At 39.5% G+C, this 13,483-nt stretch overlaps 1 protein-coding gene across 10 annotated transcripts in view; it reads left to right on the top strand.

Moving 5' to 3' along the window:
• WDR13 (WD repeat domain 13) overlaps window positions 1-13,483 on the top strand; it is a 66,341-nt gene that overhangs the window by 18,475 nt on the left and 34,383 nt on the right. For 6 of the 10 annotated variants that reach the window (XM_081276938.1, XM_081276934.1, XM_081276937.1 and 3 more), the window contains one exon: window positions 17-189. The exons of 1 other annotated variant lie outside the window; for it this stretch is intronic. In XM_081276938.1, the coding sequence (XP_081133064.1) occupies window positions 17-174 (158 nt within the window). In that variant the 3' untranslated portion in view covers window positions 175-189. Of the gene's footprint in view, window positions 1-16; window positions 190-3,012; window positions 3,050-4,175; window positions 4,339-8,865; window positions 9,486-13,483 lie in introns of those variants that run through there. 3 more of the 10 variants (XM_081276940.1, XM_081276942.1, XM_081276939.1) reach the window with 3 other exon arrangements.

The raw sequence follows: 13,483 nt of genomic DNA, 5'->3' as shown, positions 1-13,483 counted from the left end.
TGGCTTGTGGTTTCAGAGGTCTTAGTCCATAGACGGCTGACTCCATTCTTTGGGACCCAAGTGAGGATGAACATCATAGTGGAAGACCGTGGCAGAGGAAAGCAGTTGGGAACATGGCACCAAAGAGCAAAGAAGGAGAGCGGGGTTCAGCTTTATAGAAAAGAGAGCCCGTGACATTCCCTAAGGTCAATTCCTGCATTTTATATTTCACGTTACACCCCTCCAATTTTCTCAGGTAAGCTTTATTGACTCAACTATTCTAATATTCAGCTGAGAAGCAAGGTAGCCATTCCACTACTCTGCTTCCCCCAAACTGGCATCATTCTTGGTGAATGCAATGTTAGGTCCAATATTTCACTGGGGCACTTTATTGGGACTTTGCTGGACAGTCATTGGATAGGTTTTCTGGAAGTAGAATTTGAGATGGAGTTTGGAATACAACGACTTTATTAGGGATCAATTCCTGCAAAGGGAAGCAGGAGGAGGCAGGATTGGACAGAGGGAAAGCTGAAGGGCGACACAGGCCACACAAACACTTGGCCAACCCAGTGGAGATCTCTGGGACAGGGATGGCACAGCAGATGCCTCCTGTTTGAAGGAGACTATATTCCCAGGAAGGGCACAATCACAGGGGGGTGCGCTTGACTCTGCAGCTGGAGAAGACCTTGATGGCACTGACAGTTGGAGGCTGCCTGCATGCTATATTCCCTGCAGCTGTGCAATGGGCCCTTGAAAAGAGGTCTGGGTAGTGTGTGTCCTTCTCTATCATTGCCAGGAAAGTCGTGGGGAGAGGGGATGAGAAAAGAAATGGATAGCCACTGGGTACTTAATGGGGACCTAGGTAAAAAATCTCAATTTTTCCCATTACTACACCACATGCTCCTGGACTAGTCACTTCACTATTCTATGCCTCAGTGCCCTTAAGACTCATTTGAGGGTTGGGAAATAAATTAACTATTTTTTTCTGATATACGTTGACTGAGTTGCTACATTTTCCAGGCACTGTGCCGGGGTGTAAGAATGGACAAAATAGATAAAATCATTACCCACAGGGAGTTGACATTCTCCATGATCTTGTAACATCTACCTAGTGACACAGACTAAGAGTAGCAGTGACCACTGGCCTTGCTTGTCATGAATGTGACACACAGTGAACACCTTGGCCTCAATACATATGCAAATAGATGACAGCTTGGTATCATCTGTCACCTGGATCTACATGAGAACCAGAAGGAGGGAGCCACAGTGGGTTCTTGAGCAGGAATACAGAAATAAATGTGGAGATTTAGAAGGGCTATGCTAGTGGCAGTCAAGAAAAAGAATTTTTACTGCATATCTCCCTGCTCCTCCTCACATGGGTCAAATGAAGTCAAATAAACAGGTAGGCCTAGGCCATTCTGTCTGCTCTGTAATATTTTTATTTTTGATGTGTTTATAGGCAAGTTATTGATTTTTTGTGGATTGGGGATTAAATGTAGGGTGCTTAACCACAGAGCCACATCCCCAGCCATTTTTTTGCATTTTACGTAGAGTTCCTTAGGTCCTCATTAAGTTGCTGAGGCTGGCTTTGAATTCATGGTCCTCCTGCCTCAGCCTCCTGAGCCACTTGTGTGTGCCACCATGCCTGGCCATGCTTTCCTATCTTTGGAGGGCATCCACAAATTATTTTGTAATGATTATTAAATGAAAGAATCTCTTTATGATTATTAATAAAGACTAATAAGCACTGTGGGATGTAGTGGTGCAGACCTATAATCCCAGCTACTCAGGAGGCTGAGGCAGGAGAATTGCAAGCTTGGGGCCAGCCTGGGGAACATAGGCACTCTGTCTTAAAATAAAATAAAAAAGGCTGGGGATATAGCTCAGTCACAGAGCATCCTGTATTCAATCAAAACAACAACAACAACAACAACAACAACAACAAAAATCCTTCCAAATAACTAGGACTACAGATGCACACCACCATACCTGGTTCAGTTGGGAACTCCTATGAAATTAGCTCTGACATTATGTGCTCCTGACTTCTGTTCTTAAGTAAAGTGTCAGTCCATTTTAGAATATGAAAAAGAACAATGAAAAATGAAGCTTTGAGAAGTGAGATTGATTTGCCTTGGTTTATAATGCCCGAGTCTTGGAGGAGCCTACACAATGTGTTCACATCTGAGAGAAGTTTACTTAATTTTAATGGACCTATTTGCTGATCCTCTTGGTTTACTATTATTGTCTTTGCTTAAATCATGAATGGTTAGCTAGATGCAGTGGTGCAAGCCTGTACCCCAGCAACTCAGGAGGTTGAGGCAGGAGGATTGCAAGTTCAAGGCCAGCTTTGGCAATTTAGTAAGACCCTGCCTCAAAATTAAAAATGGAGCTGGATGGGGTGGTACACACTTGTCATCCCAGCAATTTGGAAGGCTGAGACAGGAGGATCACAAGTTCAAGGCCAGCCTCATTAACGTAGCAAGGCCCTCAGCAACTTATTGACAGCCTGTGTCAAAATAAAAATTAAAAAGGGAATGTAGCGCAGTAGTAAGCACCTCTAGGTTAAATCCCCAGTACCAAAAAATAAATAAAATAAAATGATAAAAAAGGGCTGAGGATGTAGCTCCATGGCAAATTGCCCCTAAGTTCAATCCTCAGCACTCCCATCCAATAAAAAGAATAAAAACATGAATGTTTATTACTTACTTTCTGTTTAATCTGCCTAGAGAGCAAAGACTCTGTGTCTAACTGGAGTAGTTTTCCATGCTTTGTCGTTATAATTTTTGGTGTTGGGGTTCAAACCCAGGGCCTCATACATGCTAAGCATGTATTCCACCACTTTAGTTTTATCCCAGCCCCAATTTTGTACTTTATACTGGCTTTATGATATCCTTGATTTTGGAGAAAAATATGAAGAACACAATTTTCTTTTTTTTTATTGGTCGTTCAAAACATTACAAAGCTCTTGACATATCATATTTCATACATTTGATTCAAGTGGGTTATGAACTCCCATTTTTACCCTGTATACAGATTGCAGAATCACATCAGAAGAACACAATTTTCTCAAGTAAGTTTTTTAGAATTATGTTGCATTTTCTTTTCTTTTGTTTTCTTTGTGTGTGTGTGTGTGCGCGCGCACACACACGTGTGCATGTGCATTCATGCATGGTACAGATGAAACCCAAGGCTTTGCAAATGCTAGGCAAGTGCTCTACAGCCACAGCACCAGTCCTAATCATGTTATTTTCTATGTTTATTTTTATATGTTTTATTGTCCTTTGGTTAAATAGGAAACTGATACTATATCTCAGGCACCTATGATCCTGTTTTAATGAAGTGTCCAAATCTCCTGAGATGAAGTTTTTGATTTTTGCCTTACCCAAATCACACCTAAATATTGAAAAAAATAAATTAGATTGATGTTTTAGGATCTCTTCTGTGCCTAGAGTGCCTAGAACTCTCTTTGAGATTTCACCAGGACACTTAGAAAAAATCATGCTAGGCAAGTGCTTGACCACTGACACCCCAGCCCAACTGATATTCTTGGCATATTATGTGTACTATGTATCAGTGTTATTATATATTATATACCGAGATATTTCCTCTATAAAAATTTTGTTTATCTACTTTTATAAATCAGAGGTGACATTCACTGGCTTCTTTGAAAATAAGCTTGATCAATATCCTTTGTGACATTTTGTCTAAAAATTTTTTTAATCACTTAAAACCAGAAACATTTTATCTTACTCTTTCTTTTGATTTGGAATCTAGGAGCAGCTTTGGCTTAGGGTCTCTCACCAGGTTTCATCTGGGGCTGCAGTCATTTGAAGGTTACTGGGGTTGGAAGATTCTGCTTCCAAAAAGTCCCACTCATGTGACTGATGGTTGGTGTTGGCTGTTGGCAGGGGCACTTCAGGTCTCCATGTGGCTTTCAGCCTCCAGGGACCCTCTTTTTCTTTTCTCTTTTAAAATATTTTTAATGGACTTTTATTTTATTTATTTATTTATTTATTTGTTTGTTTGTTTGTTTGTTTATTTATTTATAAATATGTGGTGCTGAGACTCAAACCCAGTGTCTCACACATGCTAGGCAAGTGCTCTGCAACTGAGCTACAACCACAGCCCTAAGGACTCTCCTTTTCATGTAACCATTTTAACATCCTGGACTTTTTTTTTTAATATTTATTTTTTAGTTCTCGGCGGACACAACATCTTTGTTGGTATGTGGTGCTGAGGATCGAACCCGGGCCGCACGCATGCCAGGCGAGCGTGCTACCGCTTGAGCCACATCCCCAGCCCCCATCCTGGACTTCTTTACATGATAGATGGACTCCAATCTGAGAAGGAGGGAGAAAGGGAAGGAGAGAAAGAACAAGTGGAAGAGATCATATCTAAAGTGGAAACTTCAGTCTTTTATGTATTAATAATCTATTCTGGAATAGTCCTGTTTTAGTGTATGAAAACTGGCCCCAAGTGCCATGAAACCAAAGAAAGAGGCATATTGATCAAAGATTGTACAGAGTGCAATTTATTGAGCACTTACTAATAAAAATGTGTTACAGTGGCAGCAATACCAGTGGATTCCTGTGATTTGGGTCAGGAACCTTTGTGGTGCTGAATGCCAGTGTCCATCATAAAGCTTCAACACATAACACTCTAATGGTTTTGTCTATTTATAGGATGCTGGGAAACTATGAGGGACAAGTCACCACGGTTATTCAGAGGCAGTCATGGTGGTTATGACTAAAGATGACTATAGTCAGGTCAAATGAATCCATTAAATATCCCATCATGCTGGGTGCAGTGGCACGCCTGTAATCCCAGCAGCTGGGGAGGCTGAGGCAGGAGGATCATGACTTCCAAGCCAGCTACAGCAATGGCAAGGCACTAAGCAACTCAGTGAGACTCTGTCTCTAAATAAAATACAAAATAGGGATGTGGCTCAGTGGTCAAGTGCCTCAGAGTTCAATCCCCAGTTTTTATATATATATATCTCACATCATTTCTGCCGTAGTCTATTAGAAGCAAGTCACTAAATCCAGTCCACACTCAGAGGAATGGGATTCTGCAAGGGTATACACACCAGGAGATGGAGATAATAAGGGACCATCTTAGAAGCTGCATACCACACTGCCTCTAAAGTATGTGGGGCCTCAGACAAATATGGCCTACATCCATATAAACAATTAAAGTAAAAATACAGTATAATATCATAGGTTCATGTTAGATATTATGATTTATTGGTAAAGATTTAGATCAATATGTAGAGAAGAAATATTTATATTTCTCATCTACTCCAGCCACATGAAGACCCTGCATAGTTTTCAAGCTTCATCTCCCCCTTTTCAGGTCCAGGAAAACCATTTTCTTTCTTGTTTGCAGGGGGGTACCTGGGATTGAACTCAGGGGTACTCAACCACTGAGCCACATCCCCAGCCCTATTTTTGTATTTTATTTAGAGATAGGGTCTCACTGAGTTGCTTAGTGCCTTGCTAAATTTCTGTGGCTGGCCCCAGCCTCCTGAGCCACTGAGATTACAGGCATGTGCCACTGTACCTAGATAGAAAAACCATTTTCCATGTCCTTTTTTCTTTTTTTCTTTCTTTCTCCTTCTCCCCTCCTCCTCCTCCTTCTTTTTTTTTTTTTTTGTGTGTGTGTGTGTGTATGTGGTGTGTGTGGTACAGGGAACCCAGGGCCTAACACATACTAGGCAAGTGCTCTACCACTGAGCTCTATCACCAGAACTTTTTATTTTATTTTGTTTTATTTTGAGACAGGGTCTCTCTGAGTTGCCCAGGCTGGCCTCAAATATGTGAACCTACTGCCTCAGCCTCCAAGTAGCTGGTGTGAGCCACTAAGATCAGCTCCATGTTCTTTATTTATGTTCTTTATTGTCAAATATGCTATTTCTGGCTAACTTCATATCTCCTATCACAAAAAGGTAGGAACACTGTTGCTTCTCAGAATGTTTGTATTGTAGATATGTAGATCTTCTTGCCTCTGCAGGTTTGAGTACCATTTATTCAAATTATTTTTACTTTTTTTTGAGGTACTGGGAATTGAACCCAGGGCCTTGCCCATGCTAGACAAGTACTTTACCATGGAGCTACATCCACAGCCCCCTTAAATTGCTTACTGCTGATTACATTATTATGCGTGACTCATCATCCATCGGATTGCCATGGAAAGTGGCCACCAGTGACTCATAATGTGTTACTGTGCTTCGTTAATAAAGACCACAGAAGTTTTGGAGTATGCCAAAAAATATGAACAGTACTTAATTCTCTGGTTGTTGTAAGTTTACCATCTGAAATTTTATAGCAAAAACGTTTAACAGCACATCTTCTAACTGTCTTCTTTTAAACTCTTTAAACAGTAATCACTGCATTCCTAAAATGAAATGTCTTTCAAGGTTGACTGTTCAACTGCTTTACACACAGCACCACCAGTGGGGAGGATTGGCAAGGAGCCCATGGTCCTCACTTTGTACAAAGAATATACATTTCTTGTCTGGCATGGCTTTAGCCTGACCTGGGGAATCATTACACTGATGGGAGCTGAGAGAGGACATTGGTTCTAAGGAGTTATGGAGCAATAGTCTTGAAAGTTGTTGGGAGAACATAGTTATGACCCAAAGGACGCCTGATACCATATGTAGAACCTCTGGAGGGAATGACTGCCCTGGATAACAGTGGCACAGATACACACAGAAAATAAAAAGGCATCTGCCACTACCCCTAACACTTTTGGATGCTCTACACTGGAGATGGCACCTCAATTGGAATACTGATGGGTGAGAGCTGATGCATGGGCCTACACATGCAACTCAAGCTCCAGGGTTCACAGTGATTATTGATAGCCTAGAGTTCTGAAATTGTTTTGTAGATGACTTAAATAAGAGCCACCCAAAATCAGCATATCAGTACCACTCTGAGGCCCAATCTCATGGGATCTAGTGAAAGAAATGCCACACCAGCCAGCAGGAGTGATCTACTTGCCAAGTCACTTTCCCACTACTGGCCATGGAGCTTGAGAAAACCTAAGTATAAATAACAGAGTTCCTAAGGCTTCCATCTGACCTACACATAGGGTAAAGGGCAAGACCACCTCCAACAAGAAGAAATGGGGTTCAGGGACAAATGTGTCCCAGTTCAGATTCAGGGCATCTTACTCATGTGGCACTTGTGGCTCCAACCAGTCAGTTACCAAAAGGGACCATTTTGTGGAAGGTACTCCAAAGCATGTGTTCTGAGGTTTAGGACATAGAGCGGAGGTCCAATTTGAATTGCCTATGCCTTAGGTAGAAATCATACTAGGGAGCTGGTAGGGATGGTGTAGCATACTGGTAAAGCACTTATCTAGCATGTGCAAGGCCCTGGGTTCCATCCCAGCACTGAAAAAAAATTCATTTCCGTATCATCTTTCAGTAAGAAATCATGAAAGTTAACCTGTAATATATTAGTATGTTTGTTTTGTTTTGTTTTGTTTTGGTACTGGGGACTGAACTCAGGGGCACTAGACCACTGAGCCACATCCCTAGCCCTTTTTTTAAATTTTATTTACAGACAGGGTCTCACTGAGTTGCTTAGAGCCTCACTGTTGCTGAGGCTGGCTTTGAACTTTCAATCCTCCCGTCTCAGCCTCCCAAGCTACTGGGATAACAGGTGTATGCCACCATGCCCGGCCTTAGTGTGATTTTTTTTTAAATATTTTTTTTTAGTTGTCAATGGACCTTTATTTTACTTATTTATGTGGTGCTGAGAATTGAATCCAGTGCCTCACACATCTTAGGCAAGTGCTCTACCACTGAGCTACAACTGCAGCTCCAGTGTGATGTTTTTATAATACATCTGCAAATTCTTTGATATCCCTTTATGTTAGTCAGCTTTCCATTACTATAACAAATAGCTGAAGTACTTTGCCCTTAAACTGAAAAGGTTTATTTTGGCTCACAGTTTGGAGATTTTAGTCTATGATTGATGTGTTCTGTTCTTTTTTGGGCCTGTGACAGCATGTCATGGCAACAGTGTGTGGCAAAATCATAAAACCATTCACCTCATGGTTGGGACAAAAGAGAGAGAGAGAGAGAGAGAGAGAGAGAGAAAAGAGCAAGAAGGTACAGGGTCCCACTCTCCTTCAAGGGCATGCCCCCAGTGATCAGAAGACCTCCCATTAGACACCCCTTTTTTGGTTGGTACTGGGGGTTGAACCCAGAGATGCTCTGTCACTGAGCTACATTCCCCAGCCTTTTTCATTTTTTATATGGGACAGGGTCTCACTAAATTGCTGAGGGTATCACAAAGTTGCTGATGCTGGCATTGAATTTGTGATTCTCCTGCCTCAGCCTCCTGAGTTGCTGGGATTATAGATGTGTGCCTTGGTGTCAGGATTAGGACCTACCCACTCCACCCCCTTTAAAGTTTCTGCCACCTTCCAAAAGCACCAAGCTAAGGATCAAGGCTTTTACACATGAAAATTTGGGGGACCTTACAGATGCAAACTAAAGCATTCTTCATTCATAAGACTATGCTTCATTTCCCTCCCCTTGAGAGTTAGCTAGACTTAGTAACTCAATTCTTTTATATATATTTTTTTAATATATATTTTTATTTAAATAATTTTATTTAAATAAATAAATATTTATTTATTTAAATATTTTTAGTTGTAGATGGACACAATAGATTTATTTATTTTTTATGTGGTGCTGAGGATTGAACCTAGTGCCTCACACATGCAAGGCGCTTTAAGCACTCTACCTCTGAGCCACAGCCTCAGCCCCTTAGTAAGTCAATTCCAACAATTAGAATTTCATGAAGAGACAATGTGAAAACTAACAAGACTACTTGATAAAAGCATTGTTGTTTCTTTCTTGCCCATCCTTAGATCACCTACCCTGGGGGAAGCCAGATGCTGTTTTGTGAGGACATGTCAGTCAGCTGTGGATGGGCCCAGGTGGTGAAGAACCCAAGCTTCCTGCCAACAATTATGTTGGCAGACCCTCCTGCCCAAATAAGTCTTCAGATGAGTCCACAGTCCCAACCACATCCTGACTGCCAACCTCCTGAGAATTAGCACCAGAAACAACTAGATAAGACACTTCTGGCTCTCAGAAAATGTGCCAGAGGTCTTCAGTTGCTGAGTTTTGGGAATAATTTGTTGCATAGCAATAGATAGCTAGTGCAAACACTATTGGTTAAAATTGTTCAATAAAACTTTATAAATTCAGGTTTCCAGTCCATGAGTGTCATAAAATATGGGGGATATATTTGGCTTTCTTCAGTGGAAGGATCTTCTCATTTAAGTTTGTGAACAGCCATTAATTTTATAGTAGTCCCCTGTATTGAGGAGGATATGTTCCAAGATCCCCATTGGATGACTAAAACCTCAATAGTAAGAATTCTGTAGATACTATGTTCTTTCCTATGTGTATGTACTTATGATAAAGTTTAACTTATGAATTAGGCTAATAAGAGATGAATAATAAAGCAATTCAATATATAATAGTTGTTTAAAACTTATGAATTATTTATTGTTGGAATTTTCCACTTAATATTTTCAGACCATGGTTGATCATGGGTAAATGAAACCACAAAAAGTGAAACTGCTTTTCAGAATGGCTGCACCAATTTGCAGTCCCACCAACAAAGTATGAGTATGCCTTTTCCCCCACATCCTTGCCAACACTTACTGTTGTTTATATTCTTAATAGCTGCCATTCTGACTGGGATGAAATGATATCTTAGAGTAGTTTTATTTGCATTTCTCTAATTGCTAGAGATGTTGAACATTTTTTCATATATTTGTTGATTGATGGTATGTCTTCTTCTGAGAAGTGTCTGTTCAGCTCTTGGCCCATTCATTGATTGGGTTGTTTGGGTTTTTTTTTTGATGTTAAGTTTTTTTTTTTTTCAGTTCTTTATATATCCTGAAGATTAGTGCTCTATCTGACATGTGTGTGGCAAAAATTTGCTCCCAAAATGTAGGCTCTCTTTTTACCTCATTGATTGTTTCTTTTGCTGAGAATAAGCTTTTTAGTTTGAATCCATCCCATTTATTAATTCTTGATTTTATTTCTTGTGCTTTAGGAGTCTTGTTAAGGAAGTTGAGGCCTAATCCAAAGTGATGGAGATTAGGGCCTACTTTTTCCTCTATTAGGCACAGGGTCTCTGGTATAATTCCTAGGTCCTTGATCCACTTTGAGTTGAGTTTTGTGCATGGTGAGAGATAGGGAGTTAGTTTCATTTTGCTGCATATGGATTTCCAGTTCTCCCAGCACCATTTGTTGAAGAGGCTATCTTTTCTCCAATGCATGTTTTCAGTGCCTTTGTCTAGTATGAGATAACCGTATTTAAGTGGATTTGTTTCTGTGTCTTCTGTTCTGTACCATTAGTCTACCATTGGTCTACATGTCATTTGACCCAATAATCTCACTCCTTGATCTATATCCAAAGGACTTAAAATCAGCATACTATAGCAATGCAGCCATATCAATGTTTATAACAGCTCAATTCACAATAGCTAAACTGTGGAAGCAGTTTAGATGCCCTTCAATAGATGAATGGATAAAAAAACTGTGATACATATACACAATGGAATGTTACTCAGCATTTAAAAAAGAATAAAATTATGGCATTTACAGATAAATAGATGGAGTTGGAGAATATCATGCTAAGCAAAGTAAGCCAATCCCAAAAAACCAAAGGCCAAATGTCCTCTCTGATCAGTGGATGCTAATCCCTAAGTGTAGGGGGGGCATGGGGAAAATGGAAGAACTTTGATTGGGCAAGGGGGGGGGAAGGAGAGGGTGTATGAGGACAGGAAAGATGGTGGAATATGATGGACATTATTACCCTAGGTACATGTATGACTGCACAAATGGTGCGACAATACATCGTGTACAATCAGAGAAATGAAAAGTTGTGCTGCAATTATGTATGATGAATCAAAATGCATTCTTTTGTCATATATACCTAATTAAAATTTAATAAATAAATAAATAAATAAATTTTTAGAAAAGTGAAACCGTGAATAAGGGGGGACTACAGTATGTCCTAAATTTTGCTAATCAAAAGAGTGTATCTTTTTTTTTTTTTAATACAGGGGATTGAACCCAGAGTGATTTTACCAATGAGCCACATCCTCCCCAGCCCTTTTTACTTTTTAAATTTGAGACAAGGTATCAGTGAATTGCTTAAGGCCTTGCTAAATTGCTGCTGAGGCTTATCTTGAACTAGTGATCCTCCTACCTCAGCCTCCCCAGTCACTGAGATTGCAGGTGTGCACCACCATGCCCAGCTAAGTGTGTATCATTTTAAAGACCCCCAACTGCTGCCAAATAATTCTTATTAGCCATGAATTACTAGATATATTTAAAAATATAAAACTATGTTTAGCCGAGTATGATGGTGCACTTCTGTACTCTCAGTGACTTGGGAGGCAGAGGCAGGAGGATTGAAAGTTCAAGGCCATCTTTAGCAATTTAGTGGGGCCCTAAGCAAATTTTTGACCCTGCCTCAAAATAAAAAATAAAAAGGGCTGAGAATGTGGCTCTGTGGTTAAGCAACCCTGGATTTAATCCCCAGTACCAAAAGAAAAAAACTGTATTTAAAAATTATAATTAAAAATTGTAATTAAATTGGCAAACAAGTTATACTTGCTATTCTTCCAGCTAATCTGGTTACGTGTTTATCGGTACATAGACTGCTTCCCATTGACATACTATAAGACTAAGCAAGCATTTACTGGGAGCCTACACAGTGTCATGCCCTGGGAACACAATGGTGACTAAGATAGGACCTGCCCTGAAGGAGCTGGCACCAATACAGGCAATAAAGTGATTCATGGAAGGGCTGTGAAAATGAGTTGGTACTCTATATGTGTAATATGAAATGAATTGCCTTCTGCCATCGTGTATAGCATATTAGAATAAATTTTAAAAAGGCATTGCCCAGACCAATGATTCTGCCCTGTGTTTCAATGCTTGATATTTTATATGTTAAATCTTTAATCCATTTAGAGTTGATTTTTATACATAGTGAGAGAATTTAATTTTGTTCTGCACATGGACAGATATCTGTTTTCCCAATGTTGTTAACTGAAGACTCTCCTTTCCCTGTTATGTCAAAAATCCATTGACTGTAAATCCGTGGGTTTATTTCTGGGTTTTTACTATATTCTTTTGGTTTATATGCTTTTTTAGTTCCACTATCATGCTGTTTTGATCACCACAGTTTTGTAGTATATTTTGAAGTCAGATATTGTGATGCCTCTAACTTTGTTCTTTTTGCTCAAGATTATTTTGGCTCTTCAGGGATTTTTTTTTTATCCTATACAAATTGGGGGGTTTCTTTTTTTCCTGGTTCTGTGAAAAGTCAAGTCATTGGAAATTAAATACAGATTACATTGAATCCATAGTTTGCTTTAGGTGCATGGACATTTTAACAATAACTCTTCTGATCCATAAACATGGTATCATTTATTTCCATTTATTTGTGTCTTCTTTAACTTTTTTCATCCATGTTTTATACTTTCCAAAGTACAGTTTTCTCACCCTTGGTCAAATTTATTCCTAGGTGTTATTTTTCTGGTAGGTATTATAAATGGGATTGTTTTCTTGGTTTCTTTTTTACAAACTTCTTAAGAGCATAAAAACACTAGTAGACTTTTGTATGTCAATTTCATATCCTATAACTTTACTGAATGTGTAAGTTCGAATCATTTATTAGTTCTAAGAGTCTGTTGCTGGAGTCTTTAGGTTTCCTATACACAAGATCAGTTTACTTGGGCTGGGGATGTGGCTCAAGCGGTAGCGCACTTGCCTGGCATGTGTGAGGCCCGGGTTCGATCCTCAGCACCACATACAAAAAAAAACCCACAAAAGATGTGTGTCCGCCGAAAGCTTAAAAATAAATATTTAAAAAATTCTCTCTCTCACTCTCTCTTTAAAAAAAAAAAAAAGATTAGTTTGCCTGCCAAAAGGAAGTATTTAAGCTCTTCTTTTCCAATTTGGATTTTTAAAATTTTCCTTTTGAATTTCTTAGAATAGAAGTGGAAAGAGTGGATCTTATTTCTTTTTTGAATATTTATTTTTTAGTTTTAGGAGGACACAATAGGTTTATTTTATTTTTATGTGGTGTTGAAAATCGAACCCAGTGCCCCGCGCATGCCAGGCGAGCACGCTACCACTTGAGCCACATCCCCAGCCCAAAAGTGGATCTTATTTCTGATGTTAGAGGAAAAGCTTTCAACTCTGTTACTGTTGAGTTTAATGTTAGCTATAGACTTGCCATATATACTCTTTATTGTGTTGAGGTGCATTCCTTCTGTACTTCATTTGGTAAGAGTCTATCACAACAGGATGAATTTTAACAAATGGTTTTTCTGCATCTATTTAGATGACCGTATATTTTTTTTTGTTTTTCTTTCTGTTAATGGGGTATAACACATTCATAGGATTGTGTATGTTGCATCCCTAGGACAAATCCCACTCGATCATGGAGAA

Source organism: Spermophilus citellus (assembly GCF_964194105.1).
Source record: "Spermophilus citellus genome assembly, chromosome: X".
In the NCBI taxonomy this organism is placed as follows: Eukaryota; Metazoa; Chordata; class Mammalia; order Rodentia; family Sciuridae; genus Spermophilus; species Spermophilus citellus.
Note: the sequence above shows the minus strand (reverse complement) of the source record. Positions and strands in the feature narration are given on the sequence as shown.